The sequence below is a fragment of the Pelobates fuscus genome, chromosome 1 (genome assembly GCF_036172605.1).
Source record: "Pelobates fuscus isolate aPelFus1 chromosome 1, aPelFus1.pri, whole genome shotgun sequence".
Classification (NCBI taxonomy): Eukaryota; Metazoa; Chordata; class Amphibia; order Anura; family Pelobatidae; genus Pelobates; species Pelobates fuscus.
In genome coordinates, this window is record NC_086317.1 from 318,249,971 (window position 1) to 318,277,542 (window position 27,572).

General features: G+C 42.3%; 1 protein-coding gene across 2 annotated transcripts in view; it reads right to left on the reverse strand.

The window, feature by feature from the left end:
• The window catches only part of OCA2 (OCA2 melanosomal transmembrane protein), a 300,931-nt gene that overhangs the window by 80,787 nt on the left and 192,572 nt on the right, over nucleotides 1-27,572 (reverse strand). For both annotated transcript variants that reach the window (XM_063459252.1, XM_063459243.1), the window contains exons 15-18: nucleotides 25,091-25,223; nucleotides 4,004-4,151; nucleotides 3,780-3,837; nucleotides 1,567-1,675 (exon numbers count right to left, since the gene is read on the reverse strand). In XM_063459252.1, coding sequence (XP_063315322.1) covers nucleotides 1,567-1,675; nucleotides 3,780-3,837; nucleotides 4,004-4,151; nucleotides 25,091-25,223 — 448 coding nt within the window. The remainder of the gene's footprint in view (nucleotides 1-1,566; nucleotides 1,676-3,779; nucleotides 3,838-4,003; nucleotides 4,152-25,090; nucleotides 25,224-27,572) is intronic.

Below are 27,572 nucleotides of genomic sequence, written 5' to 3' on the forward strand. Positions count from 1 at the left end.
ACTAATACGGCTAATCCAATCTGCACTTAAAATAAATGCTTATATGTGTTCCTACAAATAAGTTTACACTGAACCTATGATACATACAAGTAAATTCCATATTTCAGTATGTTTTTTGGCTTATCTTTTGTTACCTATCTGAGACCCAACACACAGTGTGTGACCTTGGAATACACTGGAATGTATAATGGTATTTTACATAAAATAGAGAGAATAATCAATGGCAAGCCAATTAAATGGGAACTAGAATATCAGGAGAGCAAGAAAACAAAAAGTCAAGCAAGGATAACAAAGAGGAGAGTAGTCAAAGACAAACCAAACCAAAATGAATAATATGATTACTCTAGTGGGACTATACATTAGAACCTCAACAAGGCAAAGAACTAGGCTCAAACAACCTATTATGATGTGACTCGTGTGAAGCCATGACCCGCAAATGTGACTCGCTGTTGCTAGTAATGGTATATGACTATATTTGCTTGATGACATCGAAGCACCTTTGCCACATCATAAAGAAGGGTGGAGCCATATTTCCCAGAGACAATTTTGCTGGAGGAATAGAAGAAGCCCAAGGGAGGAGACAGACTGGCTGCTGATTCCCCTAAAGGCATCCAGAGGAGCCAGCACACAGGGTATCCTGACATATTTGCTCCAAATGGTCATCCATCTTTAAATCCTCTTTAATCAAGAGTCACTTATCCAACCAAACCTTATCAAGAAAATTTGGTGTATGTTCACTTGCACAGATGCTTCAAGTGAGTCACTGGCATCTTGGAAAAATGCTCTGTGATTGTATCAACTGCTCAGTTTAGTTAAAGAGTAAATCATGATATAAAGGTATCTTAATGAAACTCTGATGGTAGGTACACAGGTCTGGAAAATTCTAAAATATTAATGGTTCTAACTTTCTGTTATCAGCTTAGTTTTGTTATATTGTACAGAGAAACAAAATGCAAACATAGTATGTTGCCTTTCATCACCAATATTAATTGGTGTACCACCAAGTTTAATATCTGTAAAAAAAAAAAAAAAAAAATTTTTTTACAAACAAAAAGAAACTTTAGATATAATCTCTGTAAACATATTGTGATATTGAGTGTTAGGAGACTTGCACCTTTAGCTCCTCTTTAAATAGCTTTCCCTCATCGTTGCATCTCATTCTGTGTCCCCGACCTCGGCAAGTATTCTGACAATTTTCTGGTACGTTAAGTCTGGCCATTCTAAGGCCTGGTAAGACGTTACCTTTTAGTCCTAGTTATGATACAGTTGCTGGATTGCGGGATCAATTAGTAATCCTGACAGATAAGCGGACTATCTCCTTAGTTTAGTGTTCATTTTAAAGAAACCTAGTGTTTAAGGATTTTTTTATTATATATTTTTTTTTACAACATTAGCTTTTGCATTCGGGGTATATTATAATCACATTTTACAGCTTTTGCAAGAATTGTTCAGGTTTGCCAAATTAGACGTTTTGACAGAGAAAGTTGTCATTTTATGTTAAGGAAAAATAGTGATTTATTACAGTTTTCATCTTTCCTTCTGTGGATCGAATAAAGCTAGACTTACCAAGGTCCAGGTGGATTGCAGCAACAAACGAATTGAGAAAGAACATAAAGATGACAAATCCCAACACAGACAAGCATTTGATAAGAAGAATCTTGTCAGTTATTCTATGCTGTAGAAAAGTAAAGGTTTTAGTGAGTGCAATGCTTTAATGCTAACTTCACCCCAACATTCATCTAAACTTTATTCTGTAGTTATTATACACACAAATTCTGAAAAAACATTTCTCAACACCTTAAAGGAGCACAATGGCATGTGCCTTGGAAAAAAAACAAAAAAAACCTGATACAACATCGTAAAAAGTTTCCTTTGGGATATCGTCATCAAGGATTTCTACATATATCAGACTGAAAGACTAGTGTTAAAGGAATGGCTTCAGGTACTGAAGACATTCCTTTAAGACATACTTGGCATTAAAAGGTTATATTACAGGAGTTTTCTTCTTACTAATTGACACATTTTGCTTCAAAGTAAAATAAATATATATTTTTTTTATTTATATATATTTATAGATGTTTTTTAGGGGGGAGAAGTAAATGGAACTTATTTTTAAAGTGATATATAATATCACTTATAAAGTAAATCTTAAAACATATTTTAAAAGGTTTTAGTAATGTAAAAGGAGGGACTTACAAAAAAACAGCTAATTTCCTCTTTCACTGGACCAAAGGAAAATCATTCCAAGTAGATTGTAAAATCAATTAAAACAAATGAAGTATACATGCAACATAAAAGGCCAATTTATACTTAATTTGTTTAATTTATTGTATTTTTACTGCCTTGTTTGTGGCCATCTTCGTTTCCATCTTGTGGGAAGGATTTCCTTTTGGTCCATTAATAGTGGAAATGAGCCTCTTTTTTTTTTTTAATTCTACTTCTTGTAAGTGCATTTACCTATTAAAATGGTTGAATCTACATTATTGCACTATTTGTCATCCCTCTTCTTTTAAGTTACTAGACCTTTGATATATGCCTTAAGATTTACTTGGTTAGAAGATGCCCACCTCTGGATGTACCCCTATTTGGGGAGACAGGTCTGAAGTTCATCTTCATCTTGTGAGTGTCGCTCTTCCTCCTGCCTGTGTTTCATTATCCTATGTATTACACTATTGTGTTGTATTTCTCTCCTAGACTGTATTTATTCCAGTTTTAGGAATTTCAGGTTGTATACTCTATTTTTACACTCTTTGGGTGTGTTTTCTTATTCACTTAGAGGTCTGCTTGTATACTTCTATATATTATTTTCCATTAAACTCCCAACTTGCAGCTCCAGTTTGTCCCTCTTTCATTCCGGATATGAAAGAAGCTGGGAAGACAGATCCTAAAAAACCAAACTGTCAGATAAATATACAAATGTATTTTCGTATTCAATACAACAGTCTTTAATGTATTGACCCGCTACAGTCTGTAGTGAATACTGCCAACAGACTGATTTTCCTCTCTAGTCTGTCCTCTTACACCTCATCCCTCTGTCACTCCTTACATTGGCTTCCTGTATCCTACGGGTGTCAATTCAAAGTGCTAACCCATACCTATAAAGCACTGAACAATTCTAGCCTCTCATATCTCTTCACAGATCCATAGGTATGCCCCTTCTCGGTCTCTCCGCTCTGCCTAGGACTTTCTCCTGTCCGTTGCTCGCACCCGTACGGCCAACGCACACTTGCAGTACTTCTTTCAGGCTGCTCCCTTCCTATGGAATAGCCTGCCTTCCGCCATTAGATTCTCCCTTTAAGTGCCTTAAAACCCATCTTTTTAGCAAAGCTTATGGCCTCCCAGAGTAACCTCTACCTCACATACCTTTTGCTCTCTCCTAAAGGGCAGCACTTTACTCTCTCCTCCAGCTTTGCTTCACTCCCACCTTATTTGATTGGTATTTCCTGTCCTATTGTGTTTTACACCCCACCTCCTATAGACAGTAAGCTCGTTTGAGCAGGGTCCTCTTCAACCTATCGTTCCTGTAAGTGGCCTTGTAATTGTCCTATTTATAGTTATAATCCCCCTTATAATATTGTAAAGCGCTACGGAATCTGTTGGCGCTCTATAAAGGGCAATAATAATAATAATAATAATAAATGTAGCACATACAGTGTCATCTCAAACATTATGAAAGATACAAAAATTATCAGAGGAGAAATAATATATGAAGGAGGGGTTGCCTTATGTGTATCTCAGATCAATCAATTCAACATGATAAAAATATGGAAAAATCATACCCTTTTTTGGAGTTCCTGAATGTTTGTTTCCCAGTTTTTATCTTCTTGTGATATCTGTCTAAAATAAAATAAGTAAATCAGAAAATAGTGTATGCAATAAAAATACAGACCTTCATTTTTAAGCACATTTCTATTTTTATAGAATTAGATTGTATAATATTTTCATTGCTTTAATAACTTTTTATTCAAAATGCTTCAATGATGTTACAATAATTGAATAGTACCTCTGAAATGTCCTAAGCTTCTTCCGCAGCAGGCTCTCCAGTGTCAAAACCTTTTGCATTAAGAGACATTTAACTGCCGTCTCTTCACGGCTGGCAGGATTTATCCTCTGAGCGGTCAATCTCCAAACATGAATTTCATGTTTCATTTCTAGGTAGCAATTTAAAGAAACAGATGTTATCTAGGATATTTCACATCAACATATAACACTTGTTCATTAGATGCAGAGGAAGCATATGTGTAGGTGTGCAAAGCATCCAGCTGCCTTTTTCGGTTTCTGTTTTTGAATGTTTATTATCCAAATGTAGGTTTATCTGTTTTCCTGTCTTGTATTTACAATTTATTCAATATTTATCAGTATCTAATGCAGTTCCCAAGATGGTACATACAGTGTTTACCCACCATTTATTTTACGTTAAAGACAGTACAACGTTTTTTGTAACTAGAAAACGGATAATCGCCTTAAATTATGAAATACACTAATCAGCAACATTAAAACCACCTGCCTAATTTGGTGCAGGTTCCCCTCGTGCTGTCAAAACAATTCTGATGTCTCGAGACATAGAGTCCACAAGATCTCTGAATGCATCCTTTAGAATCTCTCACAAAGAGAGATACTTAAGTCCTGCAAGTTGCAAGGTGGATCAGATTTAATGTCCAGCAGATTCCACAGGTGCTCAATCAGACTGAACTATTATCATGGTCCTCAAGCCATTCATGAACAATGTTTGCAGTTTAGCGGGGTGCATAATGTGCTGAGAGAGGCCACTGCCATCAAGTTACACCATTGCCATGAAGGGGTGTATGTGGTCTGCAACAATTTCTAGGTAGCTGGTACATGTAAAAGTAACATCCTCATGAATGCCAGGACCCACGGTTTTCCAGAAAAATATTGCCCAGAGCATAACACTTCCTTTGCTGGCCTGAATTCTTTCCATGGTGCATCCTGCAGCGATCTCCTCCCCAGGTAAACAACACACACGCTACTAGCCATCCACCTGATCTAAAGGAAAATGTGATTAATCAGACCAGAAAACCATCTTTCATTGCTCCATGGTCCAGTTCTGACACTCCATTGAAGGCATTTTTGCCAGTGGACAGAGGTCATAAAAGGCACTCTGACCAGTCAGTGGCTACTGTAGCGGAGCTCGCTGTACCAAGACCAGGTACTTCCTTTAAAGGACTGCTTCATAGCTGAAACAGGGGACAAAGCGAGCACTTCTGCCCAGTGTCGCCGTGGCTTGACTGGGGTCCTGGAACCCAGACCAGATGGGCTAGCCTGTGCTCCCCATGGGCATCAATGATGGGGTGCCTATAACCCTGATGCTGATACAACAATGGGCTTTCCTTGTACCTCTTTTGGTAGGAACTAACCACTACATACTGGGAACACTCCACAAGAATTGTAATTTTGAATATGCTCTGACCCAGTAAACTAGCCATCACGACTTAGCCCTTGTCAAAGTCACTCAGATCTTTTCACTTGCCCAGTTTTCCTGCTTCCAATACATGACAAATTCAAGAACTGACTGTTCACATGCTGCCTAATGTATCCCACCCCTTGAAAGGTGTTGTAATGATATAATCAATGTTATTCACTTCACCAGTCAGTCAGTGGTTTAAATGCTGTATCTTATCAGTGTAAGTTATGAAGACTTGATTAAAGAATGCAAATAATGACAATTGCTTGTCTGACCCCTTGCATCATTATCATAGCAATAAGCTGCAGTTTACTCCTAGTTTTTTTGCCAAACTGTATCATGTAGTTTCACACAAAACAGGGTAACTGTCCAACACTCCAAGTGCACCCATTAAGCTAGAAACAACACAATGAGAACGTTTACTTTCTTCCATCCAAAGTAAATTGGCATGTGCTTACATTACCACCACCACGAAGCCCCCAAATGATGCGAAGTATTTTGGAATAATAAGGATCTCAACTTTTTAATTCTGATGCCTCCAGTGGAGATTGTGGGCTTTGATTTGCCAGAGAATCACAATTTTTGTCAGCTGTTTAGAGATTATTGGTGGTGATTCTCCTGCTTTTGTCAGTCACCATAAACACTTAAACTGTGATGTTTTGAGTTTCCCATATAATACATCACAACATTCTTAACTAAATAGTTTCAAAGAAATTGAAGAAAATCTATTTACTATTGCAGTAATCAAAGTTACAATAAATTAGCATTATGATTTTTAAGTAAGGGGTTTTTAAATATTTTAATATATTCTATATATAAAAAAAAAATAAAAAATCGCCTGCCATATGCACATTTTATGATGCACTCAGATCATTTATAAAGGGACAATTCTATACATTTATTTCTGTAATTTTTAAAGTAACTGGCAGCGAGTTGTATAGACATTAAGTGCATGTTGCAATTGCCATCAACTAGATTGGATATATTCAGGATATTGCTACATTATCGTCTGAACAATGGAGAAAAATACTTCAGACATTTATAATGAAGAAGGAAACAGCACAATGGTCAGGTATGTCAAAATAAATGCATTTATTGCTCAGGTTCAAAAGACCAATTTACTGGATATGATGAAAATGTACAAATAATTTGCGGTTGTGTTCAATATGATCCTTTGATCAGATGCATTTGTATAGAGAAAAAAAAAAAAAAAGCTTTCAGGAGACAGTCAGAAGACTGAAGATCCATCAGTTCCAATGTGAGGAATTATTAACTATGTATAGAGGTCATGAGTTTTGAACGCAGGGAGGGATGAATGAGGAACTATTAGCCTGCATATTGTACGGATAAATAATGGCAAATTGTGTTTTTGCACACAATTAGTCTTCATAAGGTAACTCCATACAAATGTATATATTAAATCTATAATATAGATTATTTTTTTTATTCCCCTCTGTCAGAAATGCAGCCGAATCGCACACCGATCACCAGATTGGCTCAAATTTGGACTAACTGCTGTTTGTGACAAAAGCAAATCTCCAAGACTAGCAAGCGGGGTAAAATGTGACATCTCTTCTACCTCATTGCAACAGCTATTTTCAAATTTATTTCCTTCATTTTTCCTTTTTTTAAATATACTCATTCTCCCTTCGATATTAATTTCACCCTTTCTGCTTGCTGCTCTGGTTTCTTATTTGACTCCAGCATATTAAAAAAATATTTGTGAAATAAACAAAAAAAAAGCACATAGTGTATACTAAAAAACATTTTAAAAAGGCCAATTTCAATGTGTTAAGGGGGACTTTACAATATATTGATTGGCATAAACTCTTTAGAGAAAAGAACAGAGGATAAATTAAATATCTTCGAACAAATATTAGGAAGGTACATTTCTCAGTATGTACCATTGTGTAATAAGTATAAAAGAAAACAAACCAATGTGGGAAAGTGAATAATAAATTAAAAATAAGAAAAGGGCATTCAAAGCCTTTAAAAAAAAATCTGACAAATCAGACGCATCCTATAAAAGATAGAAGGAAGCCAATAATGTGTGCAAAAGACTATAAGTTTGCATAAACTTCAAAATGAAAAAGTGATTGCCAAAGAGAGCAAAACCAACCCCAAAGTGTTTCAGTACATAAATACTAAAAAAACAAAAAATTAAAGTGTAGGTACACTATAGGGTCAGGAACAAACATGTATTCCTGTCCCTATAGTGTTAACACCACGATTTAGGTGGCTTGCCCCCCCTTAGCCCCAGTATAAGTTTAAAACTCACCTTATTTCCAGCGCAGCGGGGGTCTGCCGGTGCTGGCTCTGCCCCCTTTGTGACATCAAAATGGCCGATTTTTTGTCAATCCATTGCTTTCCCATAGGGAAATCAATGGTTTGGCTGAAATCGGCACTGGGGCGCGGTCAAATGCAGTTATGGCCAATATGGACCTCCTCATAAAGATGCATTGAATCAATGCATCTCTATGAGGGAAATTCAGCATCTCCATGCAGAGCGTGGGGACGCTGAATGGCAGTGCTGCCTACTGTGCCGCACTGAGCCAGGAAGCCCCTCCAGTGGCCATCTAAGGAGTGCCCACTTGGAGGAGTCCATAGGAGCAATGTAAACACTGCCTTTTCACTGTAAAGGCAGTGTTTACATGAAAATGCCTGAAGGGAGCTATTATACTCACCAGAACAACTACATTAAGCTGTAGTTGTTCTGATGACTATAGTGTCCCTTTAATGATGACCAGCAAAAGGCAGAAATTCTAAATAACTATTCCTCCGTATATATTAAGCATGAACCTATGGCAAGAGATATGCAAATGCTTGCTGCAAAAACCATGCAGAAAAATTGTAATTGGCTAACTCAAGACAAGGTGCTGCAGCAACTAAAGAAAGTTAATATAAACAAAGCTCGAAACTCGATAAATAACGCTGTCCAGCAACAGGTGAAGCTACGGGGCACCCGACGGTACCACTTATGCAGACCCACCAGCGAGAACCCCCCGACCGTACCTCGAGGCCTACAAGCAAGGCAGCAACGGGAGAGACGGCCGCTCTCCTACTGCCTCATGAAGCTGGAAGGCTGGCTGCAGGCCCTTGTCCTCCCCCCTATGGACCGGTGGGGGTTATCCCGGTCCCAGGAGGCCGCCCGCTTGCCCTAAAGCAACGACCGCAACTCACTACTCCTGGCATGGCGGAACACTCCCGTGGGCCTCCTGCAGAAGCGAAGCCACGCGCTACACTCGACAGCATCGACGCCATCTTTGCAGCCTTCTGGCTCCGTCTGGAGCTGAGAATGAGAAGCTCTCCTCTGCCCACGCACAACCACTCACCTACCAAAGGTGCAGAAAACCTCTCGACCAGGCCGATACCAGACAAAACACAGATGCAACAAAATACTCGGGCTGGGCCGACCATGGGCTGGAGTAGTAAGCGGAGCGGAGAGAAGCGGGGAGCGAGCAGACCCTCCCAGGGCATAGCTACCACGTCGCAGCAACGCACAGCAAATACGGGCCCTCCTGGGTTGAGAGCCCACGGGGAGGCATACCCCCGGCATTGCCCACATAAGCGGAGGCACCGACGCCGCAGGCGGCGTAGAAACATCAGGAGCTCCAGCTACCCCCGATATGGGAAGGATCCGGACTCCAGTACGAGCCACCGAATCCGTGGAGCTAAGATGCAAGCTCTCTACAGAACCTGGGGCCGGAGGGCTACTGATCTCTGCCCCTGCCAGACGCCTTTGCCTACTGCAACACCCGCGCACAAGCGGGGCATCGGCTGATCGAGACACACCAGTGATGCACCAGCCCTCCACAGCGAGGTGCAAGCAGGCCGGAGGACTGCCACGCAAGCTACACATACTCGCAAACCCGGACTTTCCCCTGCTGACACTGCTGACCAGGTCTTGCCTAACAAGCACCCCTCAGATGAATCTGAACTGATGCCACTTCATGTTATATTTAATTTTATATTTACAGTCTGTTTTGCTTTAAATTCATGTCCAGTTAATGACGATAGGTCACTGACTGACTGCCGTACCTACAGGGAACCGTGTTAAATAATCTCATGTTAAGCAGGGTAATCCTGGGCCTAATTGCTTGCTAGAATTGAGAGCCTGCTGTAAACTAACATAGACATATCTTGCTCACTAGCCTGACCCTAGCATTTAAAGGGGATTATCCCCCATACACTTGGTCTCCAGCTTGTAACTATCCGTAACCTTGTATATGTACTGGGAATGCTTGTTCGCAGCCTGTAATTCCATGCATAGCTTAGGAACACTGTGATGCTTGAAACGCCTATAAATCTCTTATAATTAATCGAAATGTCTTAATAAGTAACGATCGCAGTTCTTCCTAAGTGTGAACACGAACCAGCTTGCCAGCATTAACGTATGTTATAATGATACCTACTAAACTTCACTCTTTTACCTTAGTTAATGATGTTTTACTTTGTGACGCTTACCCTAACTTGAAACGCTGTGATTATTCATGTTTAAAAAAAAAAAGAAAAATATGGCAGGCCTTCTTGGGAGTGTAATGTGAACCATCTTGTTACCATTCACATGTGTTATCCCTATGTACCTCCCCTTTCTGTTCTGTACCCCATAACACATATGCCATAAAAAAAAAATATATAAACAAAGCTCCAGGGCCTAATTCTATTCGTCCACGAGTACTTAAGGAACTAAGTGTGGAATAGAAGTGAAACTCTGTTTTTAATCTTTCAAGATTGTTTTCTTTCAGGAATTGTACTGGGGGATTTGAGAAAGGCAGAGGTGGTCCCTATATTTAAAAAGGGTTTGAAATCCTTTCCTGGAAATTATAGACCTGTGAGCTTAACGTCTGTGGCTGGGAAAGTATTTGAAAGGTTATTAAGGGATAATATTCAAGAATTCCTTGAGATGAATTTAGTTATCAGCAAAAATCAGCATGGTTTTATGAAGCACAAGTCATGTCAAACTAACTTGATTGTGTTCTATGAAGAAGTTGAAGTATAGATCAGGGTGCTGCAGTGGATGTGATCTATTTGGATTTTGCCAAGGCATTTAATATAGTTCCACACATTAGTTTAGTGTTAAAACACAAAGAAATCAGTCTAGATCAAAAATTCTTGTTCTTGTGTAGAACATTGTCTTAAAAATACAGTACAGAGAGTAGTCATTAATGGTACATTTTCAAGATGGACAGAGGTGGCAAGTGGTGTCCCTCAGGGTCCTGTTTTGGGACCCCTTCTATTTAACATGTTTGGAAGAAAAAAAAAAGTATTGAAAGTCATGTTTCATTGTTTGCAGAGGACACATAACTCTGTAAAATATTACAATGTAAACAAGGTATCACTTTGCTGCAGAGGGATTTAGATAGACTGGGGGACTGGGCACGCTAATGGCAAATTAAATTTAATGTAGAAAAATGCAAAGTTATGTACTTTGGCATCAAAAATGCACAAGCAACTGATACCCTTAATGGAAGGGAATTCAAGATAATCACACACAAGGACTTAGGAATTGTTATAGACAACAAACTATGCAACAATGTGCAATGCCAATCAGCAGTGGCTGAGGCCAGTAAGGTAGTCATGCATGAAAAGGTGCATTCATTTTCGGGATGAGAATATCATTTTGCCTCTTTATAAATCACTGGTAAGATTACATCTTGAATATGATGTGCAATTTTGGGCACCTGTTCTAAAGAAGGATATTATGGCACTAGAAAAAGTGCAGAGGCGGGCTACAAAATTTATAAAAGTAATGGAACATATCAGCTATAAAAGAAAGGTTAACAAATTTAAACCTATTTAGTTTAGAAAAACTTTGCCTGAGAGGGGATATGATAACATTACACAAATATATTCGTGGCCAATACAAACCATTGTGTGGAAATCTATTCACATTTACACGAGGTCATGTGTTTAGACTGGAAGAAAGAAGATTTCATCCAAGGCAAAGCAAAGGGTTTTTTTACTGTAAGAAGAGTAAGGATCTAGAATTCTATGCCTGAAGAAGTGGTTTTATCAGAGTCCATACAGATGTTCAAACAGCAACTAGATGAATACTTGCAAAAACAGAATATTCAAGGATATAATTTTTCAATGTATGGTAAATTATTATTGATCCAATGATTAATCTGACTGTCATTCTGGGGTCAATAGGGAATTATTTTTCCTAGTTTGTTGCAAAATTTGAAGTGCTTCAAAAATTTTTTTGCCTTCTTTTGGATCAACAGCAAAAAAATGTGAGGAAGGCTGAACTTGATGGACACGTCTCTTTTCAGACTATAACTATGTAACTATGTGTACATTTTATCCACCCAGAAAGTCTTTACCTATACTCCTGTTCGCACTATGCACACACCAAACTGGGAAATGTTCTACACAAAGTTACCAAATATATAATAGGTATACCTATTCGTAATAGGTATACACTTATTCATATAGTTAATTCAATACATTCTAGAAATTCAAAACATTTGCGAAAAATTTAAAATAAAAAATCCTTTGGTACAAATAAAAAACATTTGTCTCTTTATAAATAGAACAGGTTAAATTGCCTAACGTAAAAAAATACAGAAATCATCAGTGAAATGTTAGATGTAATTTAGTTTTCTTATTACTGATACAGCAGAGTTTTTGATTGCTAATCAGAAAACTAGTTGCAAATGTTTGTTGATTGAGATTGATTGTAGTTGCTTTCAAACAATCTGTGCCAATGAACTACACCTGTACTCCTTTAATCCCACTGTTTGTTTCACATTTATTGAGAATTTATCCTACTCAAAAGAATGTTGAGTATTAACATTTTTTTTTTTAAAGGAATGAAAACCTTCTGAAAAGTTTACTCTTATTTATCATGGAATTATACGTACAACTTTTTTCTTTCTCTATTAATTCAACATCTGTTGCTATACAGTGCAAGTCTGTGGGCCTAGATCAGAATTTTCTGCAGTGCCAAGGTTCACAATCACTTAGAGAGCAATCAAAATGTTTCAGAACTACATTTCCCGTGAGGCTATGCCAGCAGGAAGGCTAGCTGCTCATTACAGAAACGTCTTTAGTGGCAGTTTTTGTTAATGCTTCCAAATGCATTCAATATGGTACATTAAACTTAAAGAGGAACTGTCTGTTCCCTGGAAAATGCAACCGAATAAAACCCTGAAAATCATTAACTTTCTTTACTTAACTCCAGCAGCAAAGACATTTAAATAAAGATTAGTGAACAACTGAATAAAAAACAAAACAGTCAAGTAACTGAAGTGGAACATTCAGTAGCCAATAAGCATAGTCGTTATATTGAATGATCCCCAATCTTCTTCCTATTTCTTTGCTGCTCCAGTGGAGATAAGCAACATATATATTCACAATGTTACAGCCTTTACCTTAGTTTAATTAGATGTGTATTTCAGTATGAATTACATTACAGTTTATATTATTTAACCCTTATCAATAATATTTTTCAATATTTATGATTTTTATAAATTTTTCCTCACATGTCTTCATATATTCAGATTATATATATGTATATATATATATATATATATATATATATATATATATATATATTTATTTTTTTTCCATATGGTATCAACATTATGTTTGAATTCAAATCTCTACATAATGCTGCTCCCACCTATCTATCCTCCCTTATACACAAGTATGTCCCGTCTAGGCCCTTGCGATCTGCTCAAGACTTACGTCTATCTTCTGTCCGTAACTCCCACCTCTGATGCTCGCCTTCAAGATTTCTCGAGGGCTGCACCATTCCTGTGGAACTCGCTTCCCTCCTCCGTTCACCCAGTCTCCACTCCTTCAAAAAATCATTAAAATCCCACTTCTTCATAAAAGCGTATCAATTAAACTGTTAATAGCTCCCGACTGATTCCTCTTCTGCAACTGTCACTAGTCTAATACTATCCTTACCTTTTGTGTCATGTTACCCCACTCCCTCTAGCATGTAAGCTCATTGAGCAGGGCCCTCAACCCCTCTGTTCCTGTATGTCCAACTTGTCTGGTTACAACTACATGTCTGTTCGTCCACCCATTGTAAAGCGCTGCAGAATTTGACTGCACTCTATAAATATCAATAATAATAATAATTCAGAAGTTAATAAATGTATTACTTATTAAGATATATTATTTCAGTGTTGGATTTGTTCCTGTACATTTCAGTTTGTTAGAGATTTCAGTTCATTTTACACACATAGTTCCCCTCAGATTCACACTGTCATTTCTCATGGGTTTTCACAACTAGTTGGTTGTCAGCTAGTTTTTCCTGCCCTTTTTACCCACCTACTTCACATCAGCTGAATCTCTTATACTGACATTGTTTCTCTCCTCAAGAAAAGATTACATTTCATCCTGTTTGTTCTTGTTCAGGTTATACTGTTATTTACCGTTCATTATTGTTACTTAATTACAATATTTTCGATTGCATCTATATAAAATTACTTTATAGCAGAATTTAGAAATATGAATTCTAAGCAACCTAGAAAAACTCCTGCACAGTCAACAAGACCTGGTGCTACTGACGAGTATGAAATCCTCACAGAGTATTCTTTACAAAATATTGTTGATTTGGGGGGGCGGGGCCGGACCGCCGAGCTGAGCGGCAGCCATCCATGCCAGCTCCGGCTCCGAATCGCTCAAATACGCTGAAATAAGCACTAAAAGCAAGCCTGAAGCCGGGGCAGAAGTAAGCACTAGTGTTGTCGCGAACCCGAAATTTTCGGTTCGCGAACGCCGAACGCGAACTTCCGCAAATGTTCGCGAACCGGCAAACCGCGCGAACCGCCATTGACTTCAATGGGCAGGCGAATTTTAAAACCAACAGGGACTCTTTCTGGCCACAATAGTGATGGAAAAGTTGTTTCAAGGGGACTAACACCTGGACTGTGGCATGCCAGAGGGGGATCCATGGCAAAACTCCCATGGAAAATTGCACAGTTGATGCAGAGTCTGCTTTTAATCCATAAAGGGCAGAAATCACCTAACATTGACACCTGTCCTCAAAGCCCAGCCCTGATACACACTGACACAGAGCAGAATAGAGACTGTTCCCCCTACATAGGGTCACTTGGCAGATATGGATTGACACCTATCCTAATGATCCCTGATACACACTGACACAGAGCAGAATAGGGACTGTTCCCCCTACATAGGGTCACTTGGCAGATATGGATTGACACCTATCCTAATGATCCCTGATACACACTGACACAGAGCAGAATAGAGACTGTTCCTCCTACATAGGGTCACTTGGCAGATATGGATTGACACCTGTCCTAATGATCCCTGATACACACTGACACAGAGCAGAATAGGGACTGTTCCTCCTACATAGGGTCACTTGGCAGATATGGATTGACACCTGTCCTCAAAACCCCTGATACACACTGACACAGAGCAGAATAGAGACTGTTCACCGTCCACAGAGACCATGATACACTGACACAGAGCAGAATAGAGACTGTTCCCCCTACATAGGGTCACTTGGCAGATATGGATTGACACCTGTCCTCAAAACCCCTGATACACACTGACACAGAGCAGAATAGAGACTGTTCACCGTCCACAGAGACCATGATACACTGACACAGAGCAGAATAGAGACTGTTCCCCCTACATAGGGTCACTTGGCAGGTATGGATTGACACCTGTCCTCAAAACCCCTGATACACACTGACACAGAGCAGAATAGGAACTGTTCCCCCTACATAGGGTCACTTGGCAGATATGGATTGACACCTGTCCTCAAAACCCCTGATACACACTGACACAGAGCAGAATAGGGACTGTTCCTCCTACATAGGGTCACTTGGCAGATATGGATTGACACCTGACCTCAAAACCCTTGATACACACTGACAGAGCAGAATAGGGACTGTTCCTCCTACATAGGGTCACTTGGCAGGTATGGATTGACACCTGTCCTCAAAGCCCCTGATACACACTGGGGGGAGCTACTGTCCTCCCCAACCCCTGCGCGTTGGGGGGGGCATAAATCATAATGGGGGGGCCTACTTTCCTCCCCCCCGGCCCCCATCCCTGCGCGGTGGGTGGGGGGCATAAATCACAATGGGACGGACCTACTGATAGGAGTGGAGTATTGTTCATATCAGTTTAATACCTTCCGCGTCTCCTATCAGTGGACGTGTAAATGGCAGAGATTTTTAATTGTTGAATCACCTCCCCTTTTTAGGCCAAGGTGGGAAGATGCTTAGACCACTGGTATATTGGTGCCATCTTGGAGGATTTTAATTTTTGGTTTGGTTTTTGAAGCCACAGTGCTGCACCAGTGGGCCTAAAAATTAGGCATGTACACATGCCTGAAAAATTTGGTATTGTTGCAGCCGCTGCTGTAGCAGCGGCCAGAAAAATTGATGTTTGTTTCACAGGCAGAAAGTGCCCTAAAACATGGCGGCTTGAACCCTAGTTGGTGGCGGATAAGTCACGCAAGTCAAACGTCATTCAGAGCTAAAATACAGCAGCGTGTGGACCATTTTTAGCCCAAGGCAGCTCATCTCATCAGGCCTTTTTTAAGCGAATGTATCGCCCAGTGTCAGTCCCTTCGGGATCCATCCCTCATTCATCTTAATAAAGGTGAGGTAATCTAGACTTTTTTGACCTAGGCGACTTCTCTTCTCAGTGACAATACCTCCTGCTGCACTGAAGGTCCTTTCTGACAGGACACTTGAAGCGGGGCAGGCCAGAAGTTCTATCGCAAATTGGGATAGCTCAGGCCACAGGTCAAGCCTGCACACCCAGTAGTCAAGGGGTTCATCGCTCCTCAGAGTGTCGATATCTGCAGTTAAGGCGAGGTAGTCTGCTACCTGTCGGTCGAGTCGCTCTCTGAGGGTGGATCCCGAAGGGCTGTGGCGATGCATAGGACTTAAAAAGGTCCGCATGTCCTCCATCAACAACACGTCTTTAAAGCGTCCTGTCCTTGCCGGCGTGGTCGTGGGAGGAGGAGGAGGAGGATGACTTCCACCTCTCCCCCTGTTAGATTCCCGTTGTGCTGTGACATCACCCTTATACGCTGTGTAAAGCATACTTTTTAATTTATTTTGCAAATGCTGCATCCTTTCCGACTTGTTGTAATTGGGTAACATTTCCGCCACTTTCTGCTTATACCGGGGGTCTAGTAGCGTGGTGTATTGGTTATGGGCAATGATAAATGTTCTATTATTGTGTTCCCATTCATGTGCAATAACGTATGATACCTATAGGGGGTGTAGTGAGCACTGTGACGTCGAGTGAATAAAGATGGCTGCCGCATAGTCAATGAGACATGTGCTTTAGGGAGGAAGTGACCTATAGGTGGCCTAGTGAGCACTGTGACGTCGAGTGAATAAAGATGGCTGCCGCATAGTCAATGAGACATGTGCTTTAGGAAGGTATTGAGAATTCTTAAGTCACTTCCTTTCACAAATGACCACATGTAGTATCCGCCTCCTAGAGATGACCATTAGGTATTGGTTATGTTACCTCTGTGGGCGGATACTAGATGGGAGGTTATTCAAGGGGTTACCAGAAACCTGAGAGCAGTTTCATGACTGGGTCGGAAGAAGCCAGGTGTCTTTAGAGGTGCCCATGTAAATCCATTTAACATGTGGCAAGGAACTCACCTCATTGTTCTGTGTGTTATGCTGATTCAATTATCCTGTGTAAGCTGCTGAATCTCCATGAATAGAGCTAAGTAGATTCCTTACCTGAATGTATTGTTTATAGCAGTGTGTGTTTTTTAAAAGTATTTGTTTTTTGTGTGCTTGATAATTGTATTCCCAGTAAAGTTTTGTTTATACTTTCATCAAAACTTTGCCTCTTGTCTGTTCATTCAAGATATTCACTAATATTTATGTGATTGACCAGTATACCTTTTATTATTTTATTTGTGGTATTATTTCATATTTATGAAATTCAGAACTTCATAAATATAAAGAAATTACTTAATTTACCATTACACGTGGACACCCAGTACAGGTCGTTCTCCTTCAGCCTTTTTATACGAGGGTCCCTCAACAGGCAGGACAGCATGAAAGACCCCATTTGCACAAGGTTGGATGCCGAGCTACTCATTTCCCGTTCCTCCTCCTCACTGATGTCATTGAAGGTATGTTCTTCCCCCCAGCCACGTACAACACCACGTGTACCAGATAGGTGACAACGAGCACCCTGGGATGCCTGTTGTGCTTGGTCTTGCTCCTCCTCCTCCTCAAAGCTACAATCCTCCTCTGACTCTTCTTCCTCACAATCCTCTTCCAGCGTTGCCGCAGGTCCAGCAAGCGATGCTGATAAGGCTGTTTCTGGTGGTGATGGTGACCACAACTCTTCCTCTTCCTCTTCACGCTCCTCTACAGCCTGATCCAGCACTCTTCGCAGGGCACGCTCCATGAAGAAAACAAATGGTATGATGTCGCTGATGGTGCCTTCGGTGCGACTGACTAGGTTTGTCACCTCCTCAAAAGGACGCATGAGCCTACAGGCATTGCGCATGAGCGTCCAGTAACGTGGCAAAAAAATTCCCACTGCCTGCAATTCGTGGCGGTGTCACCAACTCCTCTGCAATGCCACGCATTCCTTGCTTGTCAGCCGTCAGCAGGTTTACCCAATGCGCAGTGTAGGTGATATACCTGCCCTGACCATGCTTTGCAGACCAGGTATCAGTGGTCAGATGGACCCTTGCCCCAACACTGTGTGCCAGACATGCCATGACTTCCTTTTGCACAATCGAGTACAAGTTGGGGATTGCCTTTCGTGAAAACAAATTCCGGCCGGGTACCTTCCACTGCGGTGTCCCAATAGCTACAAATTTTTTGAACGCCTCAGACTCAACCAGATTGTATGGTAAAAGCTGGCGGGCTAATAGTTCGGACAAGCCAGCTGTCAGACGCTGGGCAAGGGGGTGACTTGGTGACATTGGCTTCTTACGCTTAAACATGTCCTTGACAGACACATGACTGTGGGCAGATGAGCGGGAACTGCTCAAGGCGGGAGACGGAGTGGCGGATGGTTGAGAGGGGGCAAGAAGGACAGCAGTGGTTAACGTGGCTGAAGATGCTGGACCAGGAGGAGGATGGCGGCTTAGAGTAGGCGTGCTGCTTGTACTCATGTGTTGATCCCATAGGCGTTTGTGATGTGAGATCATGTGCCTACGCAAAGCAGTTGTACCTAGGTGGGTGTTGGACCTCCCACGACTCAGTTTCCTTTGGCACAGGTTGCAAATGGCATCGCTGTTGTCCGAGGCAGACACACAAAAAAATGCCACACTGCTGAGCTCTGCAATGACGGCATTCTGGTGGTGGACACAGCATGCGTTGATTGGCGTGCTGTCGGGCTGACCCCGGGTGCCGATGCATGCTGTCTGACTGTGCCACTAGCTCCTTGCGACGACCCCCCCCTGCTTCCAACTCGTCTCCTCCTCCTCCTCTCTGTCTCCCAATCTGAACTTTCGCCCTGTTCTTCTTCTTGCCGAGCTGGCACCCACGTGACATCCATGGACGCATCGTCATAATCAACCGCTTCGCTTGTATCTGACAACTCAGAAAAGGAAGCAGCAGCGGGTACAACATCATCATCATCACACCGTACCTCCATGTGTTTAATGCTGCCTGCCTGAGACATATCCCTGTTATCTACATCCTCTAGCAATAATGGTTGCGCACCACTCATTTCTTCAAACGGGTGTGTGAATAACTCCTCTGACATACCAAGTAAAGCGGCTGTGGTGCTAGTTTTGGTGGTGGCGGCAGGCGGGTGAGTGCTATCTTGAGAGGTGCCTGAAGCTAAGCTGGAGGAGGATGGTGCGTCAAGGTTCCGAGCGGAGGCTGTATAAGATTGGGTGTCCTGTGTTAGCCAGTCAACTATGTCCTCAGAACTTTTCAAGTTCAGGGTACGTGGCTTCTGAAAACTGGGCATTATTCTAGGGCAAAAGGGAATCACAGCACCACGACCACGACGGCCCCTGCGGGGTGGCCTGCCTCTGCCTGTCATTTTTTGGGGAATTAGTGGTACTATGCGTGCAAGCTACTGTGAGACCAGATATGATTGGCAATGTGAACTGTAAGAGTTCTGCAGAGCACACACTGTAGGCCTGAGACACCCGCTTGAAGACAAGTAACTGCTATTTAATCTATAACAGTGAAAAACAAATTTTGGTTTTAAAAGCACGCTATAGAGACACCAAATATGATTGGCAACTGTCAAAGCACGTTGGAACAGGTCTACAGAGCACACGCTGAAGTAGGCCTGACACCCAGACGCTTGCAGACAACTAACTGATCTTCTATTACAGTGAAAAAAAATGATTTCTTTAAAATCTAAAGCTTAAGCTATTGTTAAAACAGATATGAGTGGTGGCACTGACTGTGCAAATGGGCAAGGCATCCAACCTGACACAGAAGCTGGCAGGCAGGCAACTGCTCTTCTATTACAGTGAAAACAAATTATTTATTTTAAATGTAAAGCTTAACCAATTGTTAAAACAGATATGAGTGGTGGCACTGACTGTGCAAATTGGCAAGGCATCCAACCTCACACAGAAGCTGGCAGGCAGGCAACTGCTCTTCTATTACAGTGAAAAAAAAATATTTATTTTAAATGTAAAGCTTAACCTATTGTTAAAACAGATATGAGTGATGGCACTGGGCAAATAGGCACAGTATCCAATGTGAACCTCACACAGAAGCTGGCAGGCAGGCACCTGCAATTACATTACACAGAAAAAAAAAAAGCAGCCTGATGTTATAGCCCTAAAAAGGGCTTTTTGGGGTGCTGTCCTTACAGCAGAGATCAGATGAGTCCTTCAGGATTGTAGTGGACACTGAATACCCTAGCCTAGCTATCAATTTCCCTATCTAATCAGCAGCAGCTAAACTTTCCCTCCTCTCACTAAGCATGCATCTTCTGAATGAATCGAAAATGGATGCTGGGAGGGAGGTTGGAGGGTGTGGAAGGGAGGGAGTGCTGCTGATTGGCTGGAATGTGTCTGCTGACTGAGAGGCACAGGGTCAAAGTTTGCCCAATGATCGAACTGCGCATGTGTCCGCCCGCCGTGGCGAACGCGAACACGCTAATTTCGCCGGGAACTGTTCGCCAGCGGACAGTTCGGTACATCACTAGTAAGCACCAAGCGGGGAGAGGCACAGGAGCACAACCTGCCAAACCGACACCGAACTGCCTGCCCTACCGGAGCACTATAAACCCATGTGGCCTACACGCAGAAACCACGAGCACAGACGAGAGAGAGAGGGGGAACCGGATCCGGCGCCGGCCTGAGGGGGGGGGGGGGCGGGGCCGGATCCGGTTCCCCCTCTCTCTCTCGGGGTGATCCCGGCCCATGAGGTAGTTCTCAGAGACTGGAGGCAGAAAGCCCACAAATGGCGGGGCCCTTTCCCATGTGGAGTCAAGATGGCCGCGGAACCCGCTCGCTACTGGGAACCACGCAGGGACGCCTAGACCCCTGGGGATGGCGGATCCCACAGACGGACCCCACCGGGCGGCAGAACGGTCAGTGCAGAGCCAGCCCTAACCCCTGGATTTGGTGGTGATCTGGGGAGGACCAGCCCCGACTCTGTGAGCCCTATGGTGACTGGGTAAGCTGGACCCCCGGCGGACCGGTGGCCGGGGAGACAAGCGCCGGCGACATGCAAGAGTGGGGCCTAACGGGCCTGGAGCTCAAACGGGGAACTGCAGCTGGGGAGGTGCAGGGGACTGGAGGCCCGAGGACTTTTCAGGGGCGGGGGGGGGGGGGGAAGTCTGCCGGGCTGCTGACGTCCCTGAGTGCACACAGCACTGTGGAACCCTCGAATGACCGACCGGAGCAGGTCTGGAAGAGAACAGAGGGGATTGGTCATGCCAGGGGAGCTGGGGGACCCTGCAATGAGTGACCAGCTTAGCAATCATATGCACCCCAGGCATAAGCCTGCAAGAGGACACGGCGGAGGAAAGCCCGCACAGATACCTCACAGGAGGCCACTGACATTATTAACCGGCGGGCACTACAACGCCACCTCCAGTGGAGAGACTCCCCTATTATGGTATCACAGACCAAGATTAGGATACACCTTCTTACTCTTAACCTATTGAGGTATAATCCGGCACCATATATATGCATAATTATATAGTATTGTTGGGCACTCACTGTTTCATAGGCCTCTGCGTAGGCGACCACATACCATTACCCTGCACTGCAATCATTAATCAGCCTCTGTGCAGGCACATATGCAACTAGTGTCTTATACAACTCTGAGCCTCTGCGCAGGCAACATTATATTGATTTTTGCTTTTCGCAACATGCATGCAATTCTACTAAAAAATAAGCATTCTTCTTGACATACACGCACGCTCCTACACTTGTTCAATGTTTTACTCTTTATACGACATGCTTCTGGACTGATCTATATAAAAAACACGCAACTTACCTTGTCATATTTACTACCTATGTCATGCTGTATAATTCTTGTTTACCTTCTATGCACTACTAAAATAAAGAATTAAAAAAAAAAAAATATTGTTGATTTATCGGTCAGTAAATTTGTCTCATCTGCAATATTTAGTGCCAAGTCCTCTATGCAAGAGATGATTGCTAAATCTGTGGCTCGGGCTATCAGCCAGACTAACAAAGCTAATTCAGACTCAGACAATTAATACCCCCTCTGACCAATTTTTCTCATCTGTAGAGTCAGAGGAATTTAGCACAAGGTTTCAGGAGGTGTGGGAAGGCCACCCAGAAGCGCAAGCACTGTTTTGACTGTCCTGATGAATTCCCTTCTTGCTCAAAATTGGTTTAAAAAGAAAAGGACCAAGACCTAAATAAAATGTGTACATCACACAAACTTGAAGAGAGTAAATCACTCAATAGACCCTCTGCTCATGAGGAAGAAAAACAAGCTCAGAAGGCCATGCGCAGGAACAAACCTGACTCCTACAAAACCTCCTCTGATTATTAATCTTCATTTTCTGAAGACGAGAAATCCAATGCAGACGGATTCTAATTATTGTTCATATTCTGAGGCATCTGAGCATACCTCTAAGACAGATGATTAGAACATTACAGGTATGCAGGATCATTTTTTTTTTATTTAATTTTTTTATTCTGACCATATAAGAATGGGTACCTATGGCCGGCACATCCTATAAAGGCGACCTAGGCAGCCGCCTAGGGCGCCACATGGTAAGGAGCGCCCTAATCACCAGCCCTTCAAATGCCGCAGCCACCTGAGCGCTCTATAGAGAGCCTCAGGTGGCTGCAGCACTGCCTGTCTCCCCCCCCTCCCCTTCCCTGTGTAGCGTGGACGAGCATCAGTTTCCTGTATCCGGCCGGACTAATAGGAAGTGCACACTCAGTGTGCACATCCGGTCAGTCCAGCTAGGTACAGGAAGCAGAAGCTCCTGTAACGCGGACCAGAGAGGCGCTCGGCCATGCTACACAGGGAAGGGGAGGCAAGGAGAAAGGGAGATGAGGAAAACACCCAGAGGGGGGAAGGGAGACGAGGAAAACACCCAGAGGGGGGAAGGGAGACGAGGAAAACACCCAGAGGGGGGAAGGGAGACGAGGAAAACACCCAGAGGGGGGAAGGGAGACGAGGAAAACACCCAGAGGGGGGGAGACGAGGAAAACACAGGGAGGGGGAGACGAGGAGAACACAGGGAGGGGGAGGTGAGGAGAACACAGGGAGGGGGAGGTGAGGAGAACACAGGGAGGGGGAGGTGAGGAGAACACAGGGAGGGGGAGGTGAGGAGAACACAGGGAGGGGGAGGTGAGGAGAACACAGGGAGGGGGAGGTGAGGAGAACACAGGGAGGGGGAGGTGAGGAGAACACAGGGAGGGGGAGGTGAGGAGAACACAGGAAGGGGGAGGTGAGGAAAACACAGGGAGCGGGGCGAGTCCACTGAGGGAGGGGGGTGAGGAGAGCACAGAGAAACATAAAATGCATCAATTACGCACAGAGAAACGCACAATTTTTCTTTTGCTTCTGCTATACTCCGGAGACTTCGCTGAACACAAAAATTAGTGTTTCAAAACAGTAAAAAGTATCACAACAATGAAATCGGTGAAAGTGCCATTTGTGTGCAGAAAATATGAAAAAAAAACATCACTTTCACTGACAATATCATCACTGTGATATGTTTTACTGTTTTGTAACACTAATATTTGTGTTCAGCGAAGTCTACAGAGTAAAACAGTAATAAAATTTTGTAAAAATATTACATAAATATTTATATTAAAAAAATACCGGCACTCCTAGGCTTTCCAAGAAAGTATTCTTTATTCCAGAGGATAAGATCAACGTTTCAGCTCCGCAATGGAGCTGAAACGTTGATCTTATCCTCTGGAATAAAGAATACTTTCTTGGAAAACCTAGGAGTGCCGGTATTTCTTCTATCTATATTCTCAAGCTACCAAAGTACCAGGTATCAAATACCTTTTTTGTTGGAGTGCAAGAGCTTCTTTTGAGAGAGAGATATATTATAAATAATGTTATAGTTTGGAGAATTGTGATTGAAAACCCCTTCCACCTTAAGTATGTGGATAGTTTTCAATCAGTTATTCCCAAACATAACCTATTTGGATTTTGCTTCCCAAGCACTACCAAGCCTCAATAAGCAAACCAGTAACCAACCTCATGTTTAAAATGGAATGAGGCAAAAATGTGATTCTTAAGCTAATTTGCATATGCCCACCCAGAATCCTTTGCAGTAGTAACATCACTGCAGATTTGGGATTTCTGTGGGAAAAGCAAGACTTGTGGCTTGACTGGTGTGCAGATTTTTGTTTAACATTGTATTAATTAAATTAAATATATATATATATATATATATATATATATATATATATATATATATATATATATATATATATTTAATACAATGTATAATCTTGCTACCCCTAGGGTCACAGCAAGTATATCCGGTCACTAAAGGGGTTTTAACCAGGGGGTCACTTTTGGGCAGGGCTATGTACTGGAGACTTCCCAAGGGGCCAGAGGCTGAACTCCCAAGGGGCCAGAGGAAAAGACTATCCTCAGGTAAGCCATAAAATAAAAAGTTTTTAGTCCTGAAATTAATACATCTGTCCTATGGATAGAACAGGAACAAAAAGACTGAGGGTGGGAGGGGTAAACTTATACCTTCTGTTTTAATTAGGTTCCTGTCTAATTAGGGATAGGGATGAACTACCCATTGTTATGCTGCCATGGGCATGGCCAGGATATAAATACACACACACACAGTTTATACATTTTGAATTAAGATTAAAATGTTCTCAGTTTACAGTATGTTTTTGTGAAACTGTTATACATTTCTCAATGTTACTTTTAAAAAAAGCTCAAATGGCAGAGGCCAATAAAGGAAACTAGTGAAGGCACATAATTGTTATATTGAAATTATAAACATTCTTCAAATGCAATAAGTTCAGAAATCCTCCGTAAGGCAACAGGACACAAGAGAAATTTAACTTCCATTCGGACTATAACTTTCGAAAGATGTTCCACTTGTATGAAATTTCATTTTAAATATTAGCACCACACTACTTGTATTTTGAAGGTTAACAAAAGATTTTTCCCACACCTTTGAGTATTCAAAATAAATATTGGTCCAATGCTCAACATTTAATTGCTTCTATGTAGTGGGCTCATTTACATAGCAATAACATAAAACTAATCATTTATATCTTACCAACGATTTCACTGGGTTCTTTGTTGTAAAGCTTTTTGTTCCAATACAACATTCTGAGAAAAGGGAAAGATACCAGCAGAACCAAGCATATTCCAAAGAACATATGGCCTGTAAAACCAGCAAAGTCCAGTCCCTGAGTAAAAAAGGAAACAAAATATACGAAAAATCACATTAATTGTATACATTTCAATGGATAAAAAAAAAAAAATATATATATATATATATATATATATATAGTAAAAAAAAAAAAAGGTAATGAGTCTGGCACTCTACCTGAAAAACAAACAGTGAACTTACCTGCGCTAGATGAATATAAACAAAAATAATGATGAGCGCACTCAATGGGTTTCCAATAAGGATCAACATTTCGACCTTGCGGTCTTTTTCTTAATATATAGTTGCAAGAAAGTATGTGAACCCTTTGGAATGATATGGATTTCTGCACAGATTGATCATAAAATGTGATCTGATCATCATCTAAGTCACAACAATAGACAATCACAGTCTGCTTAAAATAATAACACACAAAGAATGAAATGTTGCCATGTTTTTATTGAACACACCATGTAAACATTCACAGTGCAGGTGGAAAAAGTATGTGTACCCCTAGACTAATGACATCTCCAAGAGCTAATTGGAGTGAGATGTTAGCCAACTGGAGTCCAATCAATGAGATGAGATTGAAGGTGGTTGGTTACAGCTGCCCTGCCCTATAAAAAACACCAGTTCTGGGTTTGCTTTTCACAAGAAGCATTGCCTGATGTGAATGATGCCTCGCACAAAAGAGCTCTCAGAAGACCTATGATTAAGAATTGTTGACTTGCATAAAGCTGGAAAGTGTTATAAAAGTATCTCCAAAAGCCTTGCTGTTCATCAGTCCACGGTAAGACAAATTGTCTATAAATGGAGAAAGTTCAGCACTGCTGCTACTCTCCTTAGGAGTGGCCATCCTGTAAAGATGACTGCAAGAGCACAGCGCAGACTGCTCAATGAGGTGAAGAAGAATCCTTGAGTGTCAGCTAAAGACTTACAAAAGTCACTGGCAAATGCTAACATCCCTGTTCGCAAATCTACAATACGTAAAACACTAAACAAGAATGGATTTCATGGGAGGATACCACAGAGGAAGCCACTGCTGTCCAAACAAAACATTGCTGCATGTTTACAGTTTGCACAAGAGCATCTGGATGTTCCACAGCATTATTGGGGAGCTGGGGGGGTGCCGTTGATGTGGAGCAAGACGCAGCAGAAGAAGAGGACTCAGCCGAGGAGGTTATGGAAGAGGATGGAGTAGGAGGAGTAGAGGAGGTGGCAGCAGGCCTGCGTGCAAGTCGTGGCGGTGTCACCAACTCCTCTACAGAGCCACGCATTCCACGCTTGGCAGCCGTCAGCAGGTTTACCCAATGCGCAGTGTAGGTGATATACCTGCCCTGACCATGCTTTGCAGACCAGGTATCAGTGGTCAGATGGACCCTTGCCCCAACACTGTGTGCCAGACATGCCATTACTTCCTTTTGCACAATCGAGTGCAGGTTGGGGATTGCCTTTTGTGCAAAGAAATTTAGTCCGGGTACCTTCCACTGCAGTGTCCCAATCGCTAAAAATGTTTTGAACGCCTCAGAATCCACCAGCTTGTATGGTAAAAGCTGGCGGGCTAATAGTTCACATCCCGGATACGGCAGTGTCACGCCGTCTTGTGTTTGACTTGCTTGAAAGCAGAGAGTCACACCGGACCAGCACTCCTTTCCGCCCTGAACGCACAGGTGGAAAAGTGGCCGACTCCGCACCAACTGGAGTTCGGCAAAGTGGTTTGTGACAACGTAAGAAATTTGTTGGCGGCATTGAATTTGGGCAAGTTGACACATGTGCCGTGCATGGCACATGTGTGTAATCTGATCGTACAATGCTTTGTGCATAAGTACCCAGGCTTACAGGACGTCATGAAGCAGGCCAGGATCGGCTTGGGGATGTCCGGAGTACTCACAGATCACTTTTCAAGGTCTGTTTGTCTGGATAACCCGTCAGCATTCTGCCATTTTGCTTCCCAGGGCGATAGTGAATTGTAAAGTCAAAAGGCTGTAGCGCCAAACTCCAGCGCAACAGCCTGGCATTGTCTCCCGACACCCTGTTCAGCCACACCAACGGGTTGTGATCTGTGAGTAAGGTAAACGGTTGTCCATACAAGTAAGGTTGCAGCTTTTTGAGGGCCCACACCACCGCCATGCACTCCTTTTCAATGGCAGTGTATCTACTTCCCTGGGCAAAAGTTTCCGGCTTAGATAAGCCCCGGGTTGCTCGCCGCCATCTGCTCCGACTTGGCTCAGTACTGCTCCCAATCCAAACATAGAAGCCTCTGTATGGACGAGAAAGCGTTTAGTTGGATCAGGAGCAGAAAGTACAGCTGATTTAATGAGCGCCGTCTTGAGCTGTTGGAAGGCCTGTTCACACTCTGGGGCCCATATTACTATCTTGGGGAGGTTTT